Source organism: Diplotaxodon limnothrissa, linkage group LG19, assembly GCF_057381915.1.
Source record: "Diplotaxodon limnothrissa isolate DT_005_m linkage group LG19, D_limnothrissa_male_GT1.1, whole genome shotgun sequence".
Lineage (NCBI taxonomy): Eukaryota > Metazoa > Chordata > Actinopteri > Cichliformes > Cichlidae > Diplotaxodon > Diplotaxodon limnothrissa.
This window is the reverse complement of record NC_140614.1, coordinates 1,829,677-1,850,000: the sequence shown is the minus strand read 5'-3', so window position 1 is coordinate 1,850,000 and position 20,324 is coordinate 1,829,677. Positions and strand designations below refer to the sequence as shown.

General features: G+C 41.2%; 1 protein-coding gene across 1 annotated transcript in view; it reads left to right on the top strand.

Moving 5' to 3' along the window:
- adck1 (aarF domain containing kinase 1) overlaps nt 1–18,090 on the top strand; it is a 91,608-nt gene extending 73,518 nt beyond the window's left edge. The window contains exons 10-11 of the mRNA XM_085343298.1: nt 16,572–16,765; nt 17,946–18,090. Coding sequence (XP_085199424.1) covers nt 16,572–16,765; nt 17,946–18,090 — 339 coding nt within the window. The remainder of the gene's footprint in view (nt 1–16,571; nt 16,766–17,945) is intronic.
- Nucleotides 18,091–20,324: the final 2,234 nt, after the last annotated feature.

Below are 20,324 nucleotides of genomic sequence, written 5' to 3'. Positions count from 1 at the left end.
ACATTCAGTTTGCCACTTAACAGCTCCTGTCAATGTCTTTCTCTCTTCTCATATGTTGATTGACACAAATACTGGTCTCCCTGGTGCACGTCATTGTTCTTGTCAGGCTGTCAAACAGAATGCCACCAAAAAAAGCCACAGACTTAGAAAAGGAAGTAAAAGAAATGAAAAAGTCATTGTTCTCCATTTAAATCTGAATCTAAATTGGATCTAAACTGTAGATATCACCAAACAACAGAAACCACTATAGACAAAAATGGGGCAGATCACAGAGCTACAGAAACCTAAAAGATGGCCCTTTGTAGTGGCAAGTGGCAGATCTGGACCAGTACTCCTGCATTAATGACGTTATTATAAGCAGCCTGGAGAACAGACCCAGGTCGTGTGCTAGCAATGTAGCTGCAGAGGAGGGCAGGGATCTTAGTGAAGCTAATATAGATTCACTGGAACAACAAAATATTATAACTTTGATATTTTCATAGAAAGCAAATAGCCAGTGAAGACACTGAACCCTCTGCCTCGAAGAAATAAAGGTGACGAAACCCCTTTTAACAATGAATGTTCTTAAAACTAAACTGGAATAAAACTAAAATGAACCAGTCTGTATATCAGTAAACACCTGGCCAAGAAAAATCCAGAAATAGCAAGACAAGCACATATATTGAGAAGGTAAACAAAGTTCACACTGCAAAAACACTCAATAAGGATCACCACGGTCAAGAGTTAGATCAGCAAAGGAATAACTGAATTTGACAAATTTAATCAATGACAGTAAATTCAGAAACATTTATTGAAATAAAGACTAAAACTCCTCACCAGCTGCACAAATTGTAAGTTCATGACTAGGGATGGGTATTGATAAGATTTTAACGATTCCGATTCCATTTTCGATTCTGTTTAACGATTCGATTCCTTATCGATTCTCTTATTGATTCTTTTTTTTTTTTTAAAGGAGAACACTAAGGTCGATTAGCTTGGAACTGTGTTTTATATCTTCTCTTTGAACAAGATAGAAATTTAGGAGTAACATGGCCTTACAAACCCAACAGTGAGATCTTAAGAGATCCACAGCCTACGGCTCTTCAATGGGGTGTCACAGGGTCCCCAGGAAAAAAAATGTATATGTAAAATAATAAAATAAATATTCTCCTGTAGCAATAACAAAGTTTAACATAAATTATTCTGTAGTAATTACACAAGAATATCCAGTAATGTCCTGCCTACAATTAAACACATTCACTTACCAAAGTGAAATCGGGGGCATGTGCTGTGGCAAATGGGTGCAAGCCTTTGACCACAAACTTAGACACTGCTCGGTGACATTCGTCTATCCTGGCCTGAAAGGAGACGCTACCGGTAGACTGCAGCGACAACTGCCAGCATCTGAGCCAGCCAGACTCTGTCTCTCTCATCATGGTTATCTAAATGCAACGCACAGTAATAGCAGGTTTTGTAATAAGGTAAATCGCGCTAACATAATATGCAATGCTAATTGATTAGTTACCTGCAGTATTAACGGGAGAGGACGTGGAAACGCTACCGCTGCTGCTGGGTTGAGCTTCGCTAGTCCGGAGCGGATCAAAAACACGACATTCGTTGAAAGCAATCGCGTGTTTTTTGAGCAAATGCTTTTGCATGTTCATAGTGTTTCCTCCCTTTGATGAAATCTCTACTTTGCAAGTATTGCACGTTGCCCTGTTGTCATCCTTTCTCATAAAGTGTAACCAAACTTTTGAGCGTTTGTGCCGCTCAGGCGCCGTGTTTCCTACTGGGTAAAAGACGCTACTCAACGTGATGACGTCATTCGGGGCGACTGGAATCGATAAGGGAATCGTTTTTAAAAGTGGCAAACGATTCCAAGGAATTGAAACAGTGGGAACCGGTTCTCAACAAGAACCGGTTTTCGATACCCATCCCTATTCATGACTGCTGGCCAAAATAGTCTTAATAGAAGGTACCTTTACCCATCAGGACACAGCTAACAGGCCTCCTGCTGAGGTTGTCTTGTCTTTCCTGTCCCTCCTCATTACTCATTGTGGGTTCCCACATTTGGCCCACACACCTGTCAGCAATCAACTCACCTGTGACTCATGACTTAGTCAGGCATCCACTACTTAAGGTGGTGGCTAATAGAGGTGGGAATCACCATACACCCCACGATACGACATTATGACAATACTTCACTCACGATACGATATTATTGCAATTTTTTTTAATTATTTGCGATATTCTGAGTATTATATTTTGCGATTTATCACATTTTTTCTACTGCAGATTCTGTCCATAAAGGTAAACTTTATCAATATTAATTTTATCTAATAACAAAGTCTCACACTCAGTCGTTCTCTCATTTCAGTCAGTTTTATTGCTGACAAACTGAACGGTTTGTATTACAGTCTAGTCCAACTAAACTAAATGCAACCATCTGGTACAATTATAGCAATTTGTAAAAACTATGCGGCCCCTTCATTAACTGAAGAATGTGAAAGTAAATTAAAACAAAATATAATTTTACATTAAATAAAAAGTTTTAAATTTAAATAAAATAAAACATTTTGTCTTAAATTAAAATAAGTAAACTGTCCTGTTTGTTGCTGCCCTAAAAAAAAGTTAAACAGACGTCGGTCTTGAGCTTGTGAGTCGGGAGCTGTAACATTTTCTGTTTTTGCTCCAGAGCGTGGTTTGCCACCAAGTTTCTATTGAAAAACACAGTTATGCGCCGCACTCTCCCCAAGACCCTGGATACTGCAGGCGGTTTAAGGCTTGTTGTGATGCCAGATTGAGCTTATGGGCGAAACACTTCACATGCAGGTATCCCGCTAGCTGAGTGGCAATTGTCATATTAGAAGTATTGTCGGTGACAACTAGGGATGGGTATTGATAAGATTTTCACGATTCCGATTCCATTTTCGATTCTGTTTAACGATTTGATTCTCGTATCGATTCTTTTTAAAAAAGGAGAACACTAAGGTCGATTAGCTTAGAACTTTGTTTTATATCTTCTCTTTGAACAAGATAGAAACTTAGGAGTAACATGGCCTTACAAACCCAACAGTGAGATCTTAAGAGATCCACAGCCTACGGCTCTTCAATGGGGTGTCACAGGGTCCCCAGGAAAAAAAATTTATATGTAAAATAATAAAATAAATATTCTTCTCTAGCAATAACAAAGTATAACATAAATTGTTCTGTAGCAATTACACAGGTCCATGCGTCGCAAGTTAATGCACCCCTTTCTGCTGTGCTCAAACTTTCCTCAACTTTACGCTTCACGTCTATGTAGAGATTGGGTACGGCTGTGTCCGCGAGAAAACGTCGTGATGGTGTCACATACCTGGGTTCCAGCGTCTTGAGCATATAAGAAAAGCCCTCGTTTTCCACAATGTTGTAAGGATGCAGGTCTTTGCAGATGAAGTACGTGATAGATTATGTCATTTTCTTAGCTCGCTCTGAATTGGCAGATAGCTTTGTTAAGCTAAGAGTGTCCAGTGTTGGTCGATTTTTCAGTTGAGCTGATTTAGAGCTAGCTTTGCCGTCCGTGGTTAATGCTATTTTTGGATGGTGTAATGTAAGATGGGCCCTCATGTTCGTAGTATTCCCAGACTACTTTATTTTCATATGAAACACCTTGCAAATCCAGTATGTCATATCCATCTCATTTGTCCCATCCTTGTTAAAAATGTTCAAAATACGACCAGACGTTCGATTTAAACGCAGATGGCAGTTTCCTGATTTCTTGCTCTGCCTCCATCTTTGTTTGATCAATTTTCCCATGTGCTGACCTAACCTCTGCTGACCTCACTAGAGAAAAAGCTCAACCGCACCGGCTGGTGGACTGGAAGTTTTTGTAATAAAATATCGATGTCTGCTGTCCCTGTATCGATACATTATTAGCAAACAAAATATCGCGATACTACGCAGTGTCGCTTTCCCCCCCCCCACCCCTAGTTTTTAGTTCATGTCTTGTGTAATTTGGTGTACCCCAGCCTTTCCTCCCTGTTTCCCCTTACTTAAGATTAGCTTCTTGACAGCTGAGGCATCAGTGTGTACATTACATGGATCAACTGAAGGGTCAAATGCATCTCTCAGGTCCTGTGTCAGGTACATTTTTGGACTTTCTTTCAGACATAGTTCATATACTTCTAAATATCTGTAGTCCAAGTATGTACAGGGAGTGCAGAATTATTAGGCAAATGAGTATTTTGTCCACATCATCCTCTTCATGCATGTTGTCTTACTCCAAGCTGTATAGGCTCGAAAGCCTACTACCAATTAAGCATATTAGGTGATGTGCATCTCTGTAATGAGAAGGGGTGTGGTCTAATGACATCAACACCCTATATCAGGTGTGCATAATTATTAGGCAACGTCCTTTCCTTTGGCAAAATGGGTCAAAAGAAGGACTTGACAGCCTCAGAAAAGTCAAAAACAGTGAGATATCTTGCAGAGGGATGCAGCAGTCTCAAAATTGCAAAGCTTCTGAAGCGTGATCATCGAACAATCAAGCGTTTCATTCAAAATAGTCAACAGGGTCGCAAGAAGCGTGTGGAAAAACCAAGGCGCAAAATAACTGCCCATGAACTGAGAAAAGTCAAGCGTGCAGCTGCCAAGATGCCACTTGCCACCAGTTTGGCCATATTTCAGAGCTGCAACATCACTGGAGTGCCCAAAAGCACAAGGTGTGCAATACTCAGAGACATGGCCAAGGTAAGAAAGGCTGAAAGACGACCACCACTGAACAAGACATGCAAGCTGAAACGTCAAGACTGGGCCAAGAAATATCTCAAGACTGGTTTTTCTAAGGTTTTATGGACTGATGAAATGAGAGTGAGTCTTGATGGGCCAGATGGATGGGCCCGTGGCTGGATTGGTAAAGGGCAGAGAGCTCCAGTCCCACTCAGACGCCAGCAAGGTGGAGGTGGAGTACTGGTTTGGGCTGGTATCATCAAAGATGAGCTTGTGGGGCCTTTTCGGGTTGAGGATGGAGTCAAGCTCAACTCCCAGTCCTACTGCCAGTTTCTGGAAGACACCTTCTTCAAGCAGTGGTACAGGAAGAAGTCTGCATCCTTCAAGAAAAACATGATTTTCATGCAGGACAATGCTCCATCACACGCGTCCAAGTACTCCACAGCGTGGCTGCAAGAAAGGGTATAAAAGAAGAAAAACTAATGACATGGCCTCCTTGTTCACCTGATCTGAACCCCATTGAGAACCTGTGGTCCATCATCAAATGTGAGATTTACAAGGAGGGAAAACAGTACACCTCTCTGAACAGTGTCTGGGAGGCTGTGGTTGCTGCTGCACGCAATGTTGATGGTGAACAGATCAAAACACTGACAGGATCCATGGATGGCAGGCTTTTGAGTGTCCTTGCAAAGAAAGGTGGCTATATTGGTCGCTGATTTGTTTTTGTTTTTGAATGTCAGAAATGTATATTTGTGAATGTGGAGATGTTATATTGGTGTCACTGGTAAAAATAAATAATTGAAATGGGTATATATTTGTTTTTTGTTAAGTTGCCTAATAATTCTGCACAGTAATAGTCACCTGCACACACAGATATCCCTCTAAAATAGCTAAAACTAAAAACAAACTAAAAACTACTTCCAAAAACATTCAGCTTTGATATTAATGAGTTTTTTGGGTTCATTGAGAACATGGTTGTTGTTCAATAATAACATTATTCCTCAAAAATACAACTTGCCTAATAATTCTGCACTCCCTGTAGTTTCCTCAGACTTTTAAAAGACACACTGCACTCCATGCAGAGGTATGGCAAGTTTTTGGCTAAAAGCTCTTGGGTATCAGCTTGTTAGTGAACACCTTCATATTTGGCTTTTTTGTAGATTCAGCTCATGAAATGGGAACCAATCATGTATTTTTGTGACAGGTGCCTAAAGATATAATTGATTCTCATTTATGTACAAACTATGTTTCATCTCTTGAATTAGGTGCCTTTTTTATAAGTACATATTGGTTCAGTAAATTTTATTTACTTCATACAGTAGCAATTTGCTTGTGTACTCTGTAAGAATGACACTTGGTTTTGCTAAATCGTGTCTGACATTCTTCCCTTATGTCTGTCTGTGGTACAAAATCAGCTGGTTAACTCTAATATACTGGAGAGAAAGAAAAATCGCCAGAACAGATTCCACCTCCCCCAAGATGAATTCCCTTTTCCTTTTGCTTGGCTTATTATTGCGCCACTCTCAATACAATATGTCCTTATTGAAGCTTTCAGATGCAAATGAGAGCCCTGTCACCTTCTCTGTGTCCCGCCTGACAGCTGTGAGGCCTGCTACCCAACCTCCTATAATTACTACTAATTGTTATTCCCCAAGCAGGCATCAGCATAGCACTTCAGAACACCCAGCACCCTGTTATTTGGACTGGGGTGCTGTGATGTGGTATTATGTTGTAGGTTTATGTCTCTACCCTGTTAACGATTGGTTTTGATTTTTTAAAAAGTAAATAAAGAAAAAAAAACATGAGATGTGAAGTAACTTATTTAGTGAACAAAGGAGAGTTTAGAGCGATTCACAGAAAATGATTTAGCAAAGAATTAGATTAAATTAGACTACAGTAAGTCTACTCAGTATGGTACTTGCAGCTGTTCTGCATTTGCTAGTTATGTTTCAAGGGACCTACTTTACTAATTTCTTGCACTATTAGAATAGCTTTGTATGATTGATAACTAAAAAGAATCCCTGTTTATCTTAAACAACAGTCCCTCAGTTTATCCTCTGTCTGAAACAAGTCATTTTAGCTTCCTGTCCTCTTCTTGTATGCCAGCTTTATTTTGATTGGGTGCCCCTCGTAAATGAAAGGTTTTGAACTATACGTGAGTGGAGCTTTATGCTAGATACAATCACATTTAGGATATCTGGTTTCATTGATATTATCAAGAAAAAAAGAGTAGAGAAAACTATCAGCTCACAGGGATCATTACATACTGACCTCAGGCGGCCTTAGGTGAGATTTTGGGCATGTTTAATACAGTCCCAATCAAAGGTTTAGGACCACACCTCCAAAAATCCCATAAACCCCCCAAAAACAGAAATCAAAGTTCCAAACATGAACTCCGTAATGAGCAGCTCCACCGTTATTGTTGATCACTTCAAAAATTCATTGCGGCATGCTTGATGCAAGCGCTTCCATGAGGTGAGTGGGAACAAGTGGTGAAGACGGCCGCATGAAGGGCATCTATTGTCTGGAACTGTTGTCCATGTTTGTAAACTTCCCTTGCCATCCATCCCCAAAGGTTCTCAGTTGGATTTAGATCACAAGAACACGCAGGATGGTCCAAAAGAGTGATGTTCTTTTCCTGGAAGAAGTCCTTTGTCCTGCAGCGTTGTGTGCTGTAGCGTTGTCCTGTTGATAAACCCAGTCGTAACCAAACAGACGAGGGCTCTCAGTCATGAGGACGCTCTCTGCAACATTTGGACACAGCCAGTGGCCGTTTAACGTCCCTGCATTTCCTGAAGCTCCATTGTTCCACTGAAGGAAAAAGCACACCAGACCATTATGGCGTCCCCTCCACTGCGGAGCGTAGAAAACATGTCAGGCGGGATCTGCTTGTCATGCTGGTAATGTTGGAAACCATCAGGACTATCCTCATCAGAGAATAAAACTTTCTTCCACCTTTCAGTGTCCCATGTTTGGTGCTCTCTTGCAAAGTCCAAATGGTCAGTTCTGTGGCGTTCAAGGAGACGAGGCCTTTGAAGACGTTTTTAGTTCATCAGATGACATCTTCAGTCTCAGATGTCATCTGATGGTTATGGGGGCTGCAGTCGGCACCGGTAACGGCCTTAATTTGGGTCTGTTCCATAACCCTCAGGATCATTTATGAATTTTCAAATGTCTCATTGCATCCCACCTCAGCAGCGATGGCGTGCTGTGAGAGACAATGCTTATGCAGTTCAACAACCCGGCCATGTTCAAAAGGGGAATGTTTTTTGCCTTTGCCATCAGAACATCATGACAGTGTGACTACCTGACAGAAAATGACAATGAATCCACATTTTTGCATTTTGCATTATGTGGTCCAAAACTTTTGATCAGCTGTAAAATAGCCTGTGTGTTTAAGTTTAAGTGGTGTGTTTAAGTGGTGTTTTCAATAAATTGCATGCTCAAAATTTTTTGTCTCACTCCCAGTTCTTCTTGTTGCATGTTGAAGTTCTACTTGGAACCTTGTTAAGATCCAACCATGCAAGATACGATTTTTTTTGCCATTTCTCCAAAAGTCTTAAACTTTTGATCGGGACTCTATCTGCCATTGTAGCAGCATATATACGACAGAAAGCACAATAGGACCACTTTTAGTGAAGTGCTTACTGTTAATAAAGGAAATGATGTATACTGAGCAGTTACTTGTAAGTGGTTTAAGCAAATCCAGGAGTGACATAATTGCTATTACTGTTGTAATTACTTGATGCTGACCGAAACAAATTCAGGTTGTATTTGACGCCATTTCAGTCAGTTTTTGGACTAGTGATTGATTCAGGAATAAAAAAATAGATAAATCATATTAGTGTTGTATGACAGCTTTCATACATTCCTTCTAGACAATGGGCCTCATATGTGGGAATATATCAGAAATGTTAATTTTCTTCTCACTGTAGCATTTCCTCATGGCGTTTATTTGCTTGCTGGTCTTTTTTGCATTTAATGGAATTGAGGAACTTTATGACAGTGCTGTATGAGATCGCTTTACTTTGGTATTTCTTCATTTATGTCTAAATTTAGATTTGACAAGTAAAGCACTGCTTGCCTTGCTTGTCCTGGCAGAACATCACTGGTTTCTGTTTTCTGCCGTCTCCCTGTGGTCTTCTTTTCTGTTCTTTCCCCACGTCCCACAAACCAGTCGCAGCGATGGCTGTCCCTCCCGGAGCCTGGCTCTGCCGCATGTTTCTTCCTGTTGAAAGGGAGATTTTTTTCCCCGCTATCACCAAGTGATTGCTCACAGGAGGCTGTCTGTTGCTGTGAATTAGCACTACGTTAATAAACTGAATTGAATAAAATTGTGTGTGTGCGCGTGTGTGTAGGTGGGAGATAATGTAGATGAATCAGATGCTGTTTGCTGCATTGCAGTTGTTTTCTCACATCATTTCCTGTGGGCATTAGACGGAGACAGAGAGTAGTTTATCTGTGTCAGAATGGTGTCTGTCTGTCTCTGTGCATGTCAAATCTATGTTTATCTGGACTGACAGCCCTGAAAATCTTGCTAACACGCACGCACGCACGCACACACACACACACACACACTTTGATCAGATTAGCGTGCACATATAATTAGTCTGGAGAAGAATATACACAGGGCTTTGGGCACCAATGTTTGTTATTCACACAGTGAAAAAACCATTGGATTTTTATGAATGGCTTTATTAAATAAAATAATAAAAAACATTAATATACAATATTAATTAAATACTCTGTTTAAAACATTTGCCTTTCAAGATATTAAAAATTAGACATTACAGCACATAAAAGTAAATAATATTTGTGTAGCAAATGAAAATAAGGTTTATAAGATTCAGTTTAAACACCTGCTCATATCTGTCTGTTTATATATGTCCATAGTCAGAACCTCACATACATCAGAAGTTTAACTGCTGAGCTTCTAACTTGCCAGAAATCCAAATGCACAGTTCTTCACTGTTAATGGTATTTTCCTTCAAAGTGCATTGAAAAGTAATTAGATTTAACTTCCAGTGCAGTTTAAAAAGGTAAAAGCTTTACAGTCAGCACTGTAGAGTTGTCAGATGTGTTTCTCTCATTATAATCTGGATAACAATATTTTTAGTATTAGTATTAGTAAAAGTTCATTGGTGCTCAAAGATTTCTCTGGATGTTTACTTAGATAGCGCTGACTTTGTAGATCGTACAGGTGTCGTACTCTCCCTAGCTGCTTTTGGTAACAGATGGTTCTACTGTGGTTTCTTCTCTTAAGTATTAAAATGTAGTTTGTTTTTTCCTTCAGCACCCTGTGGACACAGCGATCCTTGTCTTGGCATTCCTGCTGGTAGTATGAAATGAAGCATCGGTTACAATCAGAAACTAGTTTGGTGTATGGAAAGCTTACATGAAACAAAGAGAGTTTGAAAACTGTCCATCACGGCCACAGTGTATCACAGGCATACGTCAGCCATTAAAATCAAGGAACCACTACTGATGGATCTAATTCGATAAATCAAATTCTTCTCACAATAATATTTTTTCAAAGGAAAAAAAGCCATTTTATTTTTTTAAATTAAAAACTCTGTCTGCTCTCCAGTTCTGGTGTAAGTGATGCAATAGCAACAGCTTATCTAACATCTCTAGAAGCATACCGTTGTTATTTTTGATGGTGAGTAATGAAATATAATAACTGTCCAACCAACAAAGGTTTGGCTACAAGCCTACAGCTGTAAGGCAAGTCTTATGATTGTAACCCTGTTAAAATAAAAGGGAGAAGCTTTGTGTCATCGTGGTTACAATAATGAACACATAAGGCTGTGGAGCAATACAGTTTAATGAAAGTGTATCCTGTAGTTTGGATGAACAGCAGTCCTCCATGCTAATGTTTGATTTTGTCAGTTCACTCATCTCAGCCTGCGTGATGTCACTGTGTTACCTTGGCGCACACTTTTATTCCTGGAAGGTGATTTATTTTATTTTATTGTATTTTTTTTACCTTCTAGAATCTACCAGCTCTCGGGCAGCTGAAGCCTTTGTAGTAAATCCTGCTCCCCTGTGATTTGAAGATGTTTGGATACGGGAGCACCACTGAGATGCGTTTGATGGTCCTTAATAATGTAGTTGTTTATGTATCTGACATTGCAGATTTATTCTTTAGAATGATAAAGTAGCTATTAGGAGACTGACTCTGAAAACAGTCCCGAGGATGCAGTTAAAACTGCACTTTGTATTAGTCTGACCCTCCTGCTACATTCTTTCTCTTTTTACAACATCGCTTCACCAAATCCACTCATTACCACTCCTAAAAACAAAGTGAGGGTCACTTTGTTTTTCATTTATTGAAAAGGACTCCTTCAGCTCTGTTGCTAAGTCAAGTGAAGTGCTTCTTATCTTCTGTTAAAACTATAACTATGAATCATTTGTACTGGAGCTGTAAAAAAAAAAGTGTATGAACACAAACCTTTAAATCTCGCAGAAAACAAAATGTTTTTTATTCCATCATCGTGTACCAAATTTTTCTTTGTGATTGAAAACATCCCTCGTTTGTAATTTTAGAGCACTGATTGTAATGTTAATGCATCCAAGTTGAAAATATACCCAGCGCTAACCTTGACCAATAATTTGTGCATCTATTTAGACTTTCAGATGACGTGAATAGGTATTTCTATATTACGCATCCAATTAGTCTGCATTTATGCAGTTGTTCAGTTTACTTGTGTTTTGTCCAGCACTTGTACAGACTCACCTCTGCTCACCTCTTGACATACTTACCATCTAAAGATTGCAAAATGAATAAGGCTTTGGAATCACTTTGTTCCATGACTAATGGTGTAATTTAGCTGCATTGATGTGCAGTAGGAAAAGTCCTTTGAAGTAGAGTAGAGCAAGACACTGATGCAGCAACTCAAGCAGCCATCTTCAACATCAAAGAGAACAAATAGTTGCCATGGAGGTAAACATCATCCCTCCGTCCCCTTATTCCTTTGTCATTACTTCTTTCTGTGTACCGTCATTTACTGTTTGTACTGAAGCAATACCTGAAAGCCTATTTGTGTGAATCTACTCTTCCTTTTCTGCTGGACACTTTATCAGGTATACATTCAAAGTACTGGGATTCACCTCCTTTTACCTTTAGCACTACCTTAATCGCTCATGGCAACAAGGTGTGAAAACATTCCTCCGAGATTTTGATCTACTTTGAAATGATGCAGTTGTTGTATTTGAATACAGTGAATTTACCAGTTTCAGATTATTTGAGCTTTGTTACATTGCGACCTGATAGCAGCAGCCATCAAAAGATGAGTACACTTTGGTACTAAAGGGATGGACATGGTCATACAATGGTGTTTAAACAATGCTCTCATGGTGCTACTGGGCCCAAAGTGTGCCAATACAATATCCTCCGCACCATTGCACCACTACAACCAGACTGAACCGTTGATACAAGACAGGATGAATGTTTGCATGTTTTTATCCAAATTCTGATCTTATCATTAGAATATTGCAGCAGAAATCCAAAATCTGTCACCACCATAGTAAAGAACAAACAGCGATAATTCCCCCAACGTTTCAAGCACAGTGCATACACAGGCAGGTTGACAAACATGGAGGAGCTGGAGGGGAGAGTGAAAAGCAGGTCCAATATTATCTCTCAAAATCAGCCAACCAGTGAAGCTGTTGAAGGACAGGAGAAATATATTCTACAGAAGCGGTTCTGGTAGTTACACGAGCAACTGCATTTTGGACCAGCTGACGACTATGGAGAAGTAACCAAGAAAAGACAGAATTACAATAATCAACGCGGAGTGTAACCAGGGCACATACAAAAATAACAATCCGGTCGTTAAGTCTGACGTCACTAGTCGTGTCTGGACCTAAACTCCGCTGCAGGTCCATATATCAAACGATCACTATGGCATTACTGAGAGTTAAAAACTGTCTAAAGTCTTTCATCTTTAATAAAATGATCAGCGTTCTGCTCTACCAGGTGTAACAATTGAGTTTAACATCCAGGCATCCATGAAAACGGAATTTATGACATTTAACGGAGTTAGAAGTTAGCAGGAAGTTAGCTTGCTAGCTTCTATCTAAATACAATATAGCATGTCCTGACTGCGGGGTTTTGGAAACAAATTAAAACGTACAGCTCTGCTATCACTTCCAGCATAAATGAAGACAGAAAACTAAACAGCAGTGACGTTTGTAGGGTTACTGAAGTTGGGCTAGCTGGTATATAATGATGTGCTACGTGACCGCTAGCGACACAGCTATGTTAGCATAATATAAACAAGCTAACTTTTTTTCCACTGGATAAAAGTTACCGTGAGTGTTCTCGGTGGTCAGGAACAAATGTAATCGCATGGCAGGATGCTGTAAAAGGACCAAACTTCAGCCAGGAGAACAACTGAGATAATCCATCCACAATACGAGGTTAGTCATTCATATACTGCTGCATGGGCTGGGCTGTAGTTACATCCTAAGGTTTTAAAAACTGAGCTTAAATAAATGATTAGCGGTAATAAAAGCCGAGGGAGGTCAACAGTGATCACTGACTGTTTTAGGAGCTTTTTGAGATCAAATAGAAGAAAATACAAAACATTAAACATGTTAACAACACAAAAGCCATATTAAACGCAGACTACTTTAGGCCCGCAAGTAGGATTCGTCACGTCATCACTTAACGACCGGATTGTTTGACGTCCTGGTCACTTGCTTGTCCAACAACACTTAAAACTATTGAAAACATTTATAAAAGAAGTTTAAAACTACTTGACAAAAAACAGACTTCCCACCACCACTGTCATGTGTTAAAAAAACATAAATTATTGAACTTCAATAATTTAGTGGCACCCCCATACTCTGCAACCCGCCAAAGGGGGCCCAGGCCCATCCGGACCGGGGCCTAGTTCAGCAGCACCTTTTTGGTTCCCAGATGTTCTGTACTCATAAAAAACATTCATAGCTTTTGTCCCATCACTTTTGCATGTCATATTATAATAAGTGAGTCAAATTTTAGTTATGTATTTACAGCATAACAACAGAATTTAACAGTTTAATCTTTTAAATAAACATATTTGTGAAATTGTTTTAAACTTGTGACTGTTTTGCAGTTTTTTGTGTGTAGAAATGTGCCTGGCGGGACTGTCGATCGAGGACGCTGAAGATATCTACCTATTTGGAACCATGATAACAGGGTTCTTGCTGATCGGAGCTGGCTTGGCCCTGGCTTATCGGAGAATTAAGAGAGCAGAACCGGCTGTTCAAACCCCCCCAAGGCTGCCCGCTGGGATTGAAGCGATGGGTTGAGGCGTGACTTCTCACAACGAACGCAGCATGGTTAACACCTTGGAGACGCTTACAGCTGCCCTGAAGACTCAAAATAACACCATTGAGCGTATGATGGGATACATCAGAGAGAGGCCTGCTCAAAATGAGACCCTTGAGCAAAAGTTGGATCACATCGCAGAACGGCTCACTGCAGTTGTGGGGTCTCAGAATCACAAGAATGACAACACCACGGACCAGAAGTTTGATACCATCTTGGGGAGGCTCGCGGCTCTACAACGGGAGATTGAGAGACCAGTGTCGGAGTGTTAAAGATCAGGTTTGAAATTCTCCTAAGCTGCTCGCATAAAAGAAAAATCAACGGCATCAACATGCGAACACCACGGCGCCAGCTGCACGGCTCAAGGCTGGAGCCGAACAAAAACTCCCTGATAACGACTGTGTTGAGTCTGTTCCTTCCCATCCCATGCAAGGCCACCTGGTTTGGCTGGAAGACTGTTTACTTAGCCTGATAGGGTGAAGGACACTGTCTCAGCTGAACTATGGACACGCACACACATACACTTACACTGATAAGCACTCACACATCCCCCCTCCCCTTCCAATGCCTTCGATGCTTGTTGCCTCCTGGGAACACGAGGCGGGTCTGGGCCCACGCTGGTGAGTCGGCGCAGTGGCAGGATGGCTGCTGTGTTGCCTGGGATTACTCCTTTCCCCTACCCAACCCTGTTGCTGGTCACGTGCTCTATAATGTTGTGCTGTGGACATTTAAGTGCTTTTTGTGCAGAGGAGTTTTTTTGTTTCCTGTTCTCATTCTGTCCTCTATAGCCCAGCATGAGCAGAGGTCTCTTTTTTTCCTCTTGTACTTTTCCCATTGTAGTGTACATTTCAGTGTTTTTTTCTGTAATGCAACCGTTCTCTGACTTGTATCCCCATGTGATGTCTGTGTTGTGTGTGTAAGGTCGGGGGGCGGGTTCATTTCACTGCAGTTTACTGCATGTGGCGATTAAAAGTTGATGATGATGATGATGATGATGGCCTTTATTTGTCAGTTGCAGGTCTTTTGCCCACAACCGAGATGACAGACCTTGCCGACCGTACATACAATACAAACATCACATTGGGGAGACAGGTCAGGCTAGGTAGCGAGGAAAAAAACATCGAAATGTGTAACACAGAAGGATAATACAGGAATGCACAGATATCAACACACCACAGCACAATAAACACAGACAGCAACATGGGAAAGAGTTCCAGTGTGTACATCTGATCTGGGACCGCTGCAATCTTTCGACTGCGCCTCCAACTGACCCGATGTCCACATCAGAGGGGAGGTAAGCGTTGGAGGTGGCGTTGGATCCAGGGTAGGGAGGGTGATGCGTCAGTGAGTGCTTATCAGTATCAGTATGTGTATGTGTGTGTCCATAGTTCAGCTGAGACAGTGTCCTTCGCCCTGCCAGGCTAAGTAAACAGTCTTCCAGCCAACCCAGGTGGCCTTGCATGGAATGGGAAGGAACAGACTCAACACAGTCGTTATCAGGGAGTTTTTGTTCAGCTCCAGCCTTGAGCCCACAGCTGGCGCCGAAGGGATAGCCGCATTATGATGGTGGTTTGTCTTTTGCAACAACTCATGAGAATTTCAAAGCTGTTCTTTAACACTCCGACACTGGTCTCTCAATCTCCCGTTAATAGCTGCGAGTTTCTCCATGATGTTATTTACCTTCAATTCCGTGGTCTATTCAGGCTTTTGCTCACAGAGCAGATTCTGAGACCTCACGACCGCAGCCAACTGATCCGCGATGTAATCCAGCTTCCGCCCAGAGGTGTTATTCTGAGCCTTCACTGCAGCCGTTAGCGCCTCCAAGCTCTTAACCATGCTGCACTCAGTGAGCCCTTTCTGAGAAGTTGCGCCTCGTCCCATCGTTCCAATCCCAGCGGGCAGCCTTGGGGGGGGGGTTTGAACAGCCGGTTTGGCTTTCTTAATTCTCCGATAAGCCAGGGCCAAGCCAGCTCCGATCAGCAAGAACCCTGTTATCATGCTTCCAAATAGGTAGATATCTTCAGCGTCCTCGATCGACAGTCCCGCCAGGCACACGATCCTCCATGTCTGCCACCCGTCCATCGTGTATCCGGCAGGGAAAGTACCTCCAGGACACTCGGGCTCTCCCGAGCCCAGACTTCTCTTTAGGTTTTAGAAACAGACTGTGAGAGAGTGTTCCAGGGAAAGTAATACAAAAAAACACACGAGACAAGACAAGGACATAAGCAGGGAAGATAAGGGAGAGGAGAAAAAGTGCGTCCGCCTCCTCCGAGAGCCAAAGTAGTGACTTGAAGCAACTGATCAGCCTACACTGTCAGTGTCATCTGTCGTATGTAGCCACGAGCCATTATTAATAGTCAGTAACAGTACTTTGACCCGGGGGCCTGCTTCGTCTGATTATATGAAAATATTACAGTTTGATAAGATCAGCCAATTCCTTCTCCTTGTTCTGTCCACTTCAAGTGTTTTATCTTTTTCACACTCACTGGGTATAAGCAGCCATTGATGGACTTACACATATACATGCAACCTGAGTTTTACTTTTCCTGTTGCGTGTCTTACTTGGCAGGATATTGAGATAAGGACCAATGCAGGCCTGTACCTGCCCCAGATCAGCGACTTGTTGAACAGAGTTCCCCGGCAGATGCTGTTGCTGCTGAAGACCAATGACCTGCTGCGAGGCATTGAGACCACGCTACAGACCAGGGCCTCATCCTCATCCTTCATCAACATGTCCCGCTGCTGCATACGAGCCATAGCCAGGTAAGAAATGTACTTTCAGAAAGAGGTGACATAAGACATGACATAAGAATCTGTTAACATATCAAAGTCTTGGCTGGTCTGTGAGTTTTGACATGTTTCACTGGTAACATAGAATTTACATGAGTGACGGCTCTTTAGAGGTTACCTTGTTTTCAAACTGCAAACTTTTTGCTTTATGGTAGGTGGAAAAAGAATCAAATATAATAACCAGGGTGTTTTGTTTGCTGTATGTTGCAAACATGTGGAGGTTACTTTGAGTGACAGTTTGACCAAGACTTAGATTTCATACATGTAATGGAGGTGAATGAAATATTCTTTGTGCTCTTTGGAGCACTGAAAAAACCTTTTGATAAAATGTGGTATCACCTGTTCTAATTGCATCAGTTTTTAAAAATTGAAATAGGACACCCAAGAACCAAATGGACTCTCCAATGTGGACAGCACATCTCACTGGGTTTGTGCAGCTTAAATGAACAGAGGATAGTGAGGGAATGTGGCTAAAGAAAACTACATCTATGAAACTACCCAAAGGTCCAGTTGGGCTGCAGGTTGGTTCCATTTAGATGAACAATGTCAAGAATCCAAATATTCAATACCAATTTATCCATGACTAATGGTATGAGAACCTGGGCTTGAAGTGAAGGGCTCCATGGGCTGCTGATGAAAGTAAATTCTCATTTGTGTGTTCATTAACATCTTACCATTGTCATCCAAAAAACAACAAAACTTTACAAATAAATTTGGTTTCTTTTGATTGCACCATATTCTGTTTGTGTGTTTGGCAACAACATTTTAAAATGTCTGTGAAGATTCTCAGTCATCCAGGTCATCGTAGTCAAAGGAGCTTGCAAAGAAAAGCGTCTGGACTTCTTTAAATTAACGTCTTCAAGTAACTTAAAGAAGTCCAGACGCTTTTCTTTGCAAGCTCCTTTGACAACATTTTAAAATGTATTTTCCTAACGCTTTGAACATGTACAGAGCACATTGATTCATTCTTCTGTGCATCACAGTGCAAACGTCCTCACTATTCCCACAGTGGTAAACAGATGATGGCTCGTGCAATTGTCTGTGATTTTGTGTGAAACTCATGAGAAATGGCTTTTGAGAGAAATCTTGATTTTATGACCCAGACTGTGCCAAAGGCATAACCACTTCCTCTTTCTTCTGCTTTGTCTGACAGGCACAAGAGGACTAAAACTCAGAGCAGGAGAAGGCGTGTGCAGATCACGCTGGCCGAGTCTCTCAGCCTGTGGAAACTCTACATGTATGAACTGTTTCTGTGGCTGAAAGGATCCATGACCATTCTGATGCCATTACTACACTGAGACATATTTGGATGTCAACCTTGTTTTAAATTCATCTTTTACCTCAAGTGTCCACTCATTAGTGTTCAGATAATGATTGTAACATCGTTATCTGTAATTTACTCAGTATGCTGTACATTGCATTTTCAGCAGGTCACTATTGTTGGGAATTTTATGACGTGAAAAAACATTCTCCTGTAGGTTCTGTAGTGCAGAGATGGATCCTACAACATGAGCTCCGAGACATCTGGAAACCTGAACTTTTAATTTTAGCTTAAAAATGAAATATCGCAGTTTATATTCGGTAGGGAATAACACATACAAAATACAAACGGATTAGTTATTAGTTAGTATTAATTAGTTGTTAAAGGTGCATTATCTAAAATTGATGGTCAATAGAGCAGGAAAAATAGTAACTCTTACCAACACCTGATAAAACTCACCTGCAGATATCTACTGAGCAGCTAGCCTAAATGTTTGGCCAACAGCAAATTTGTGCTGTTGTCATCTTTTTACATGGTGGCACATACCAAACATGACATCATCATGAGGGTGGGTGTGGCTTAGCAGGTAGAGCGGGTTTGTTTTTCAATGGGAAGGCTGATGGTTTGATCGCCTCTGAGAAGCACGTGAGACAGTATTTGTGACAGAGAACGTCACATAAATGTTGCTGTATTAACTTCTATTCCTCTTGTCTTCATTGCATACCTCCACCTCTGCAGGCTTTCTTCCACCTGCTCCCCCACTCTCACTACAGATAAAAGTTTTATCCACACACGTCATAGCCAGGAGGACTCCTGCCTGAGCTCATCTCTTTACCTGCCCATCACCATTGCAACCAACAGCTGATCCCTGGTGTAGTTCCACCCCCACCTTGATCCCATCTGTCACTCCTATGCACACCTCACCGCTGCCTTGCTGTTCTCATATATGTCCTGTGCAGCCCTCACCTGCTGCTCTGCCACTCCTAATTTCCTCATATAATATCCCAGTTCCTCTCTTGGAATGCTGTCAGGCTGTCAAACAGAATGAACCCGACAGACGGAAAAAGAAAACGAAGGAAACGAATCATGACCCCTGGATCATGTATAAAACGTTTACCGTTAGGGTCATATGATCCTCTCAATGATAAGAAAATGGTTTATATTTGAATGTCAATTTAATGTAAGTCTGATACAGATCAGTTACAGATTTCCTACATACAGTATACAGTAGTCTGCATCTATCCCTCAGTCACTCGTTCAATGAAAATCACCTCACACTGTCCTAAACTCATTATTTACAAATGTTCTTGGCAAGAATGTCAAAAGTGGACAACTAAATGATGTAAGTGACCATTCCCCATGTTTTATCACAAACTGGTACAATCCCATTAAAAAATAATTAGTCAAAAACATATTTTCTCTCTGAATCATAACTGCAGTAAAATCTTTGTAGATGATTTAAATGAAGCTTGCTGTCTATAATGACTCTTCTTAACAGATACTGTCCAAACAATAAAACACAACTCTTACCTCACACCTCAGTGTCTGTCCTCATACATGTCCTGCACCACCCTCACATATGTCTCTGCCACTCCTGACTTCCTAACGTAGTACCACAGTTACTTTCAGGCACCCTAGCATATGTTTTCTCTAGATTTCCTTCTGACCTTCTGTATACTTCTCTGTTAACAAAAGTCCACTACAGTCTCTCCTGGACCTTTTTATACCTCCACAGGTGTGTCATCGGACCATTTGCCTCCCACTCTGCTTCGTAGCTGCCCTCACGTTCTCCTTTCGAATCATCACTTCCTGATTCTCTCTCATGTTCTTCATTCATTAGTCCCTCAGCGTTACAAAGATGAAACACACGTCTTAGTACTCTGCTGTCTATCCTTAGTCTTAACCCACGTCACATCATTACAGCTTCCTCTCTCTGCCTAGCCAATCAGTACATGTCCTTTTCTCTGTCCGGGATCACATACAACTATAAGCCTTTTCGTTTCCAGTTTATTTTGCTGTAAAACCTCGCTCTTTGCTGGACACCTGACATCCCGCCACTCCTGTCTGCTTTCTCCATTTCCCTGATTATTCCACTTCTCTTTGAGATACCTTTCTATACTTTCTCATTCCACCACAAGAGAGGTCTCCTTGTCTTCTTTCCTCTGTCCACGAGATACACTAAATACTAAATCTTGACTGTTTCACTCACCACTTGGGCTTTACTTTCCCAGTCATCTGGTAACTCGTCCCTAAAACCCAGAACCTGTCTCA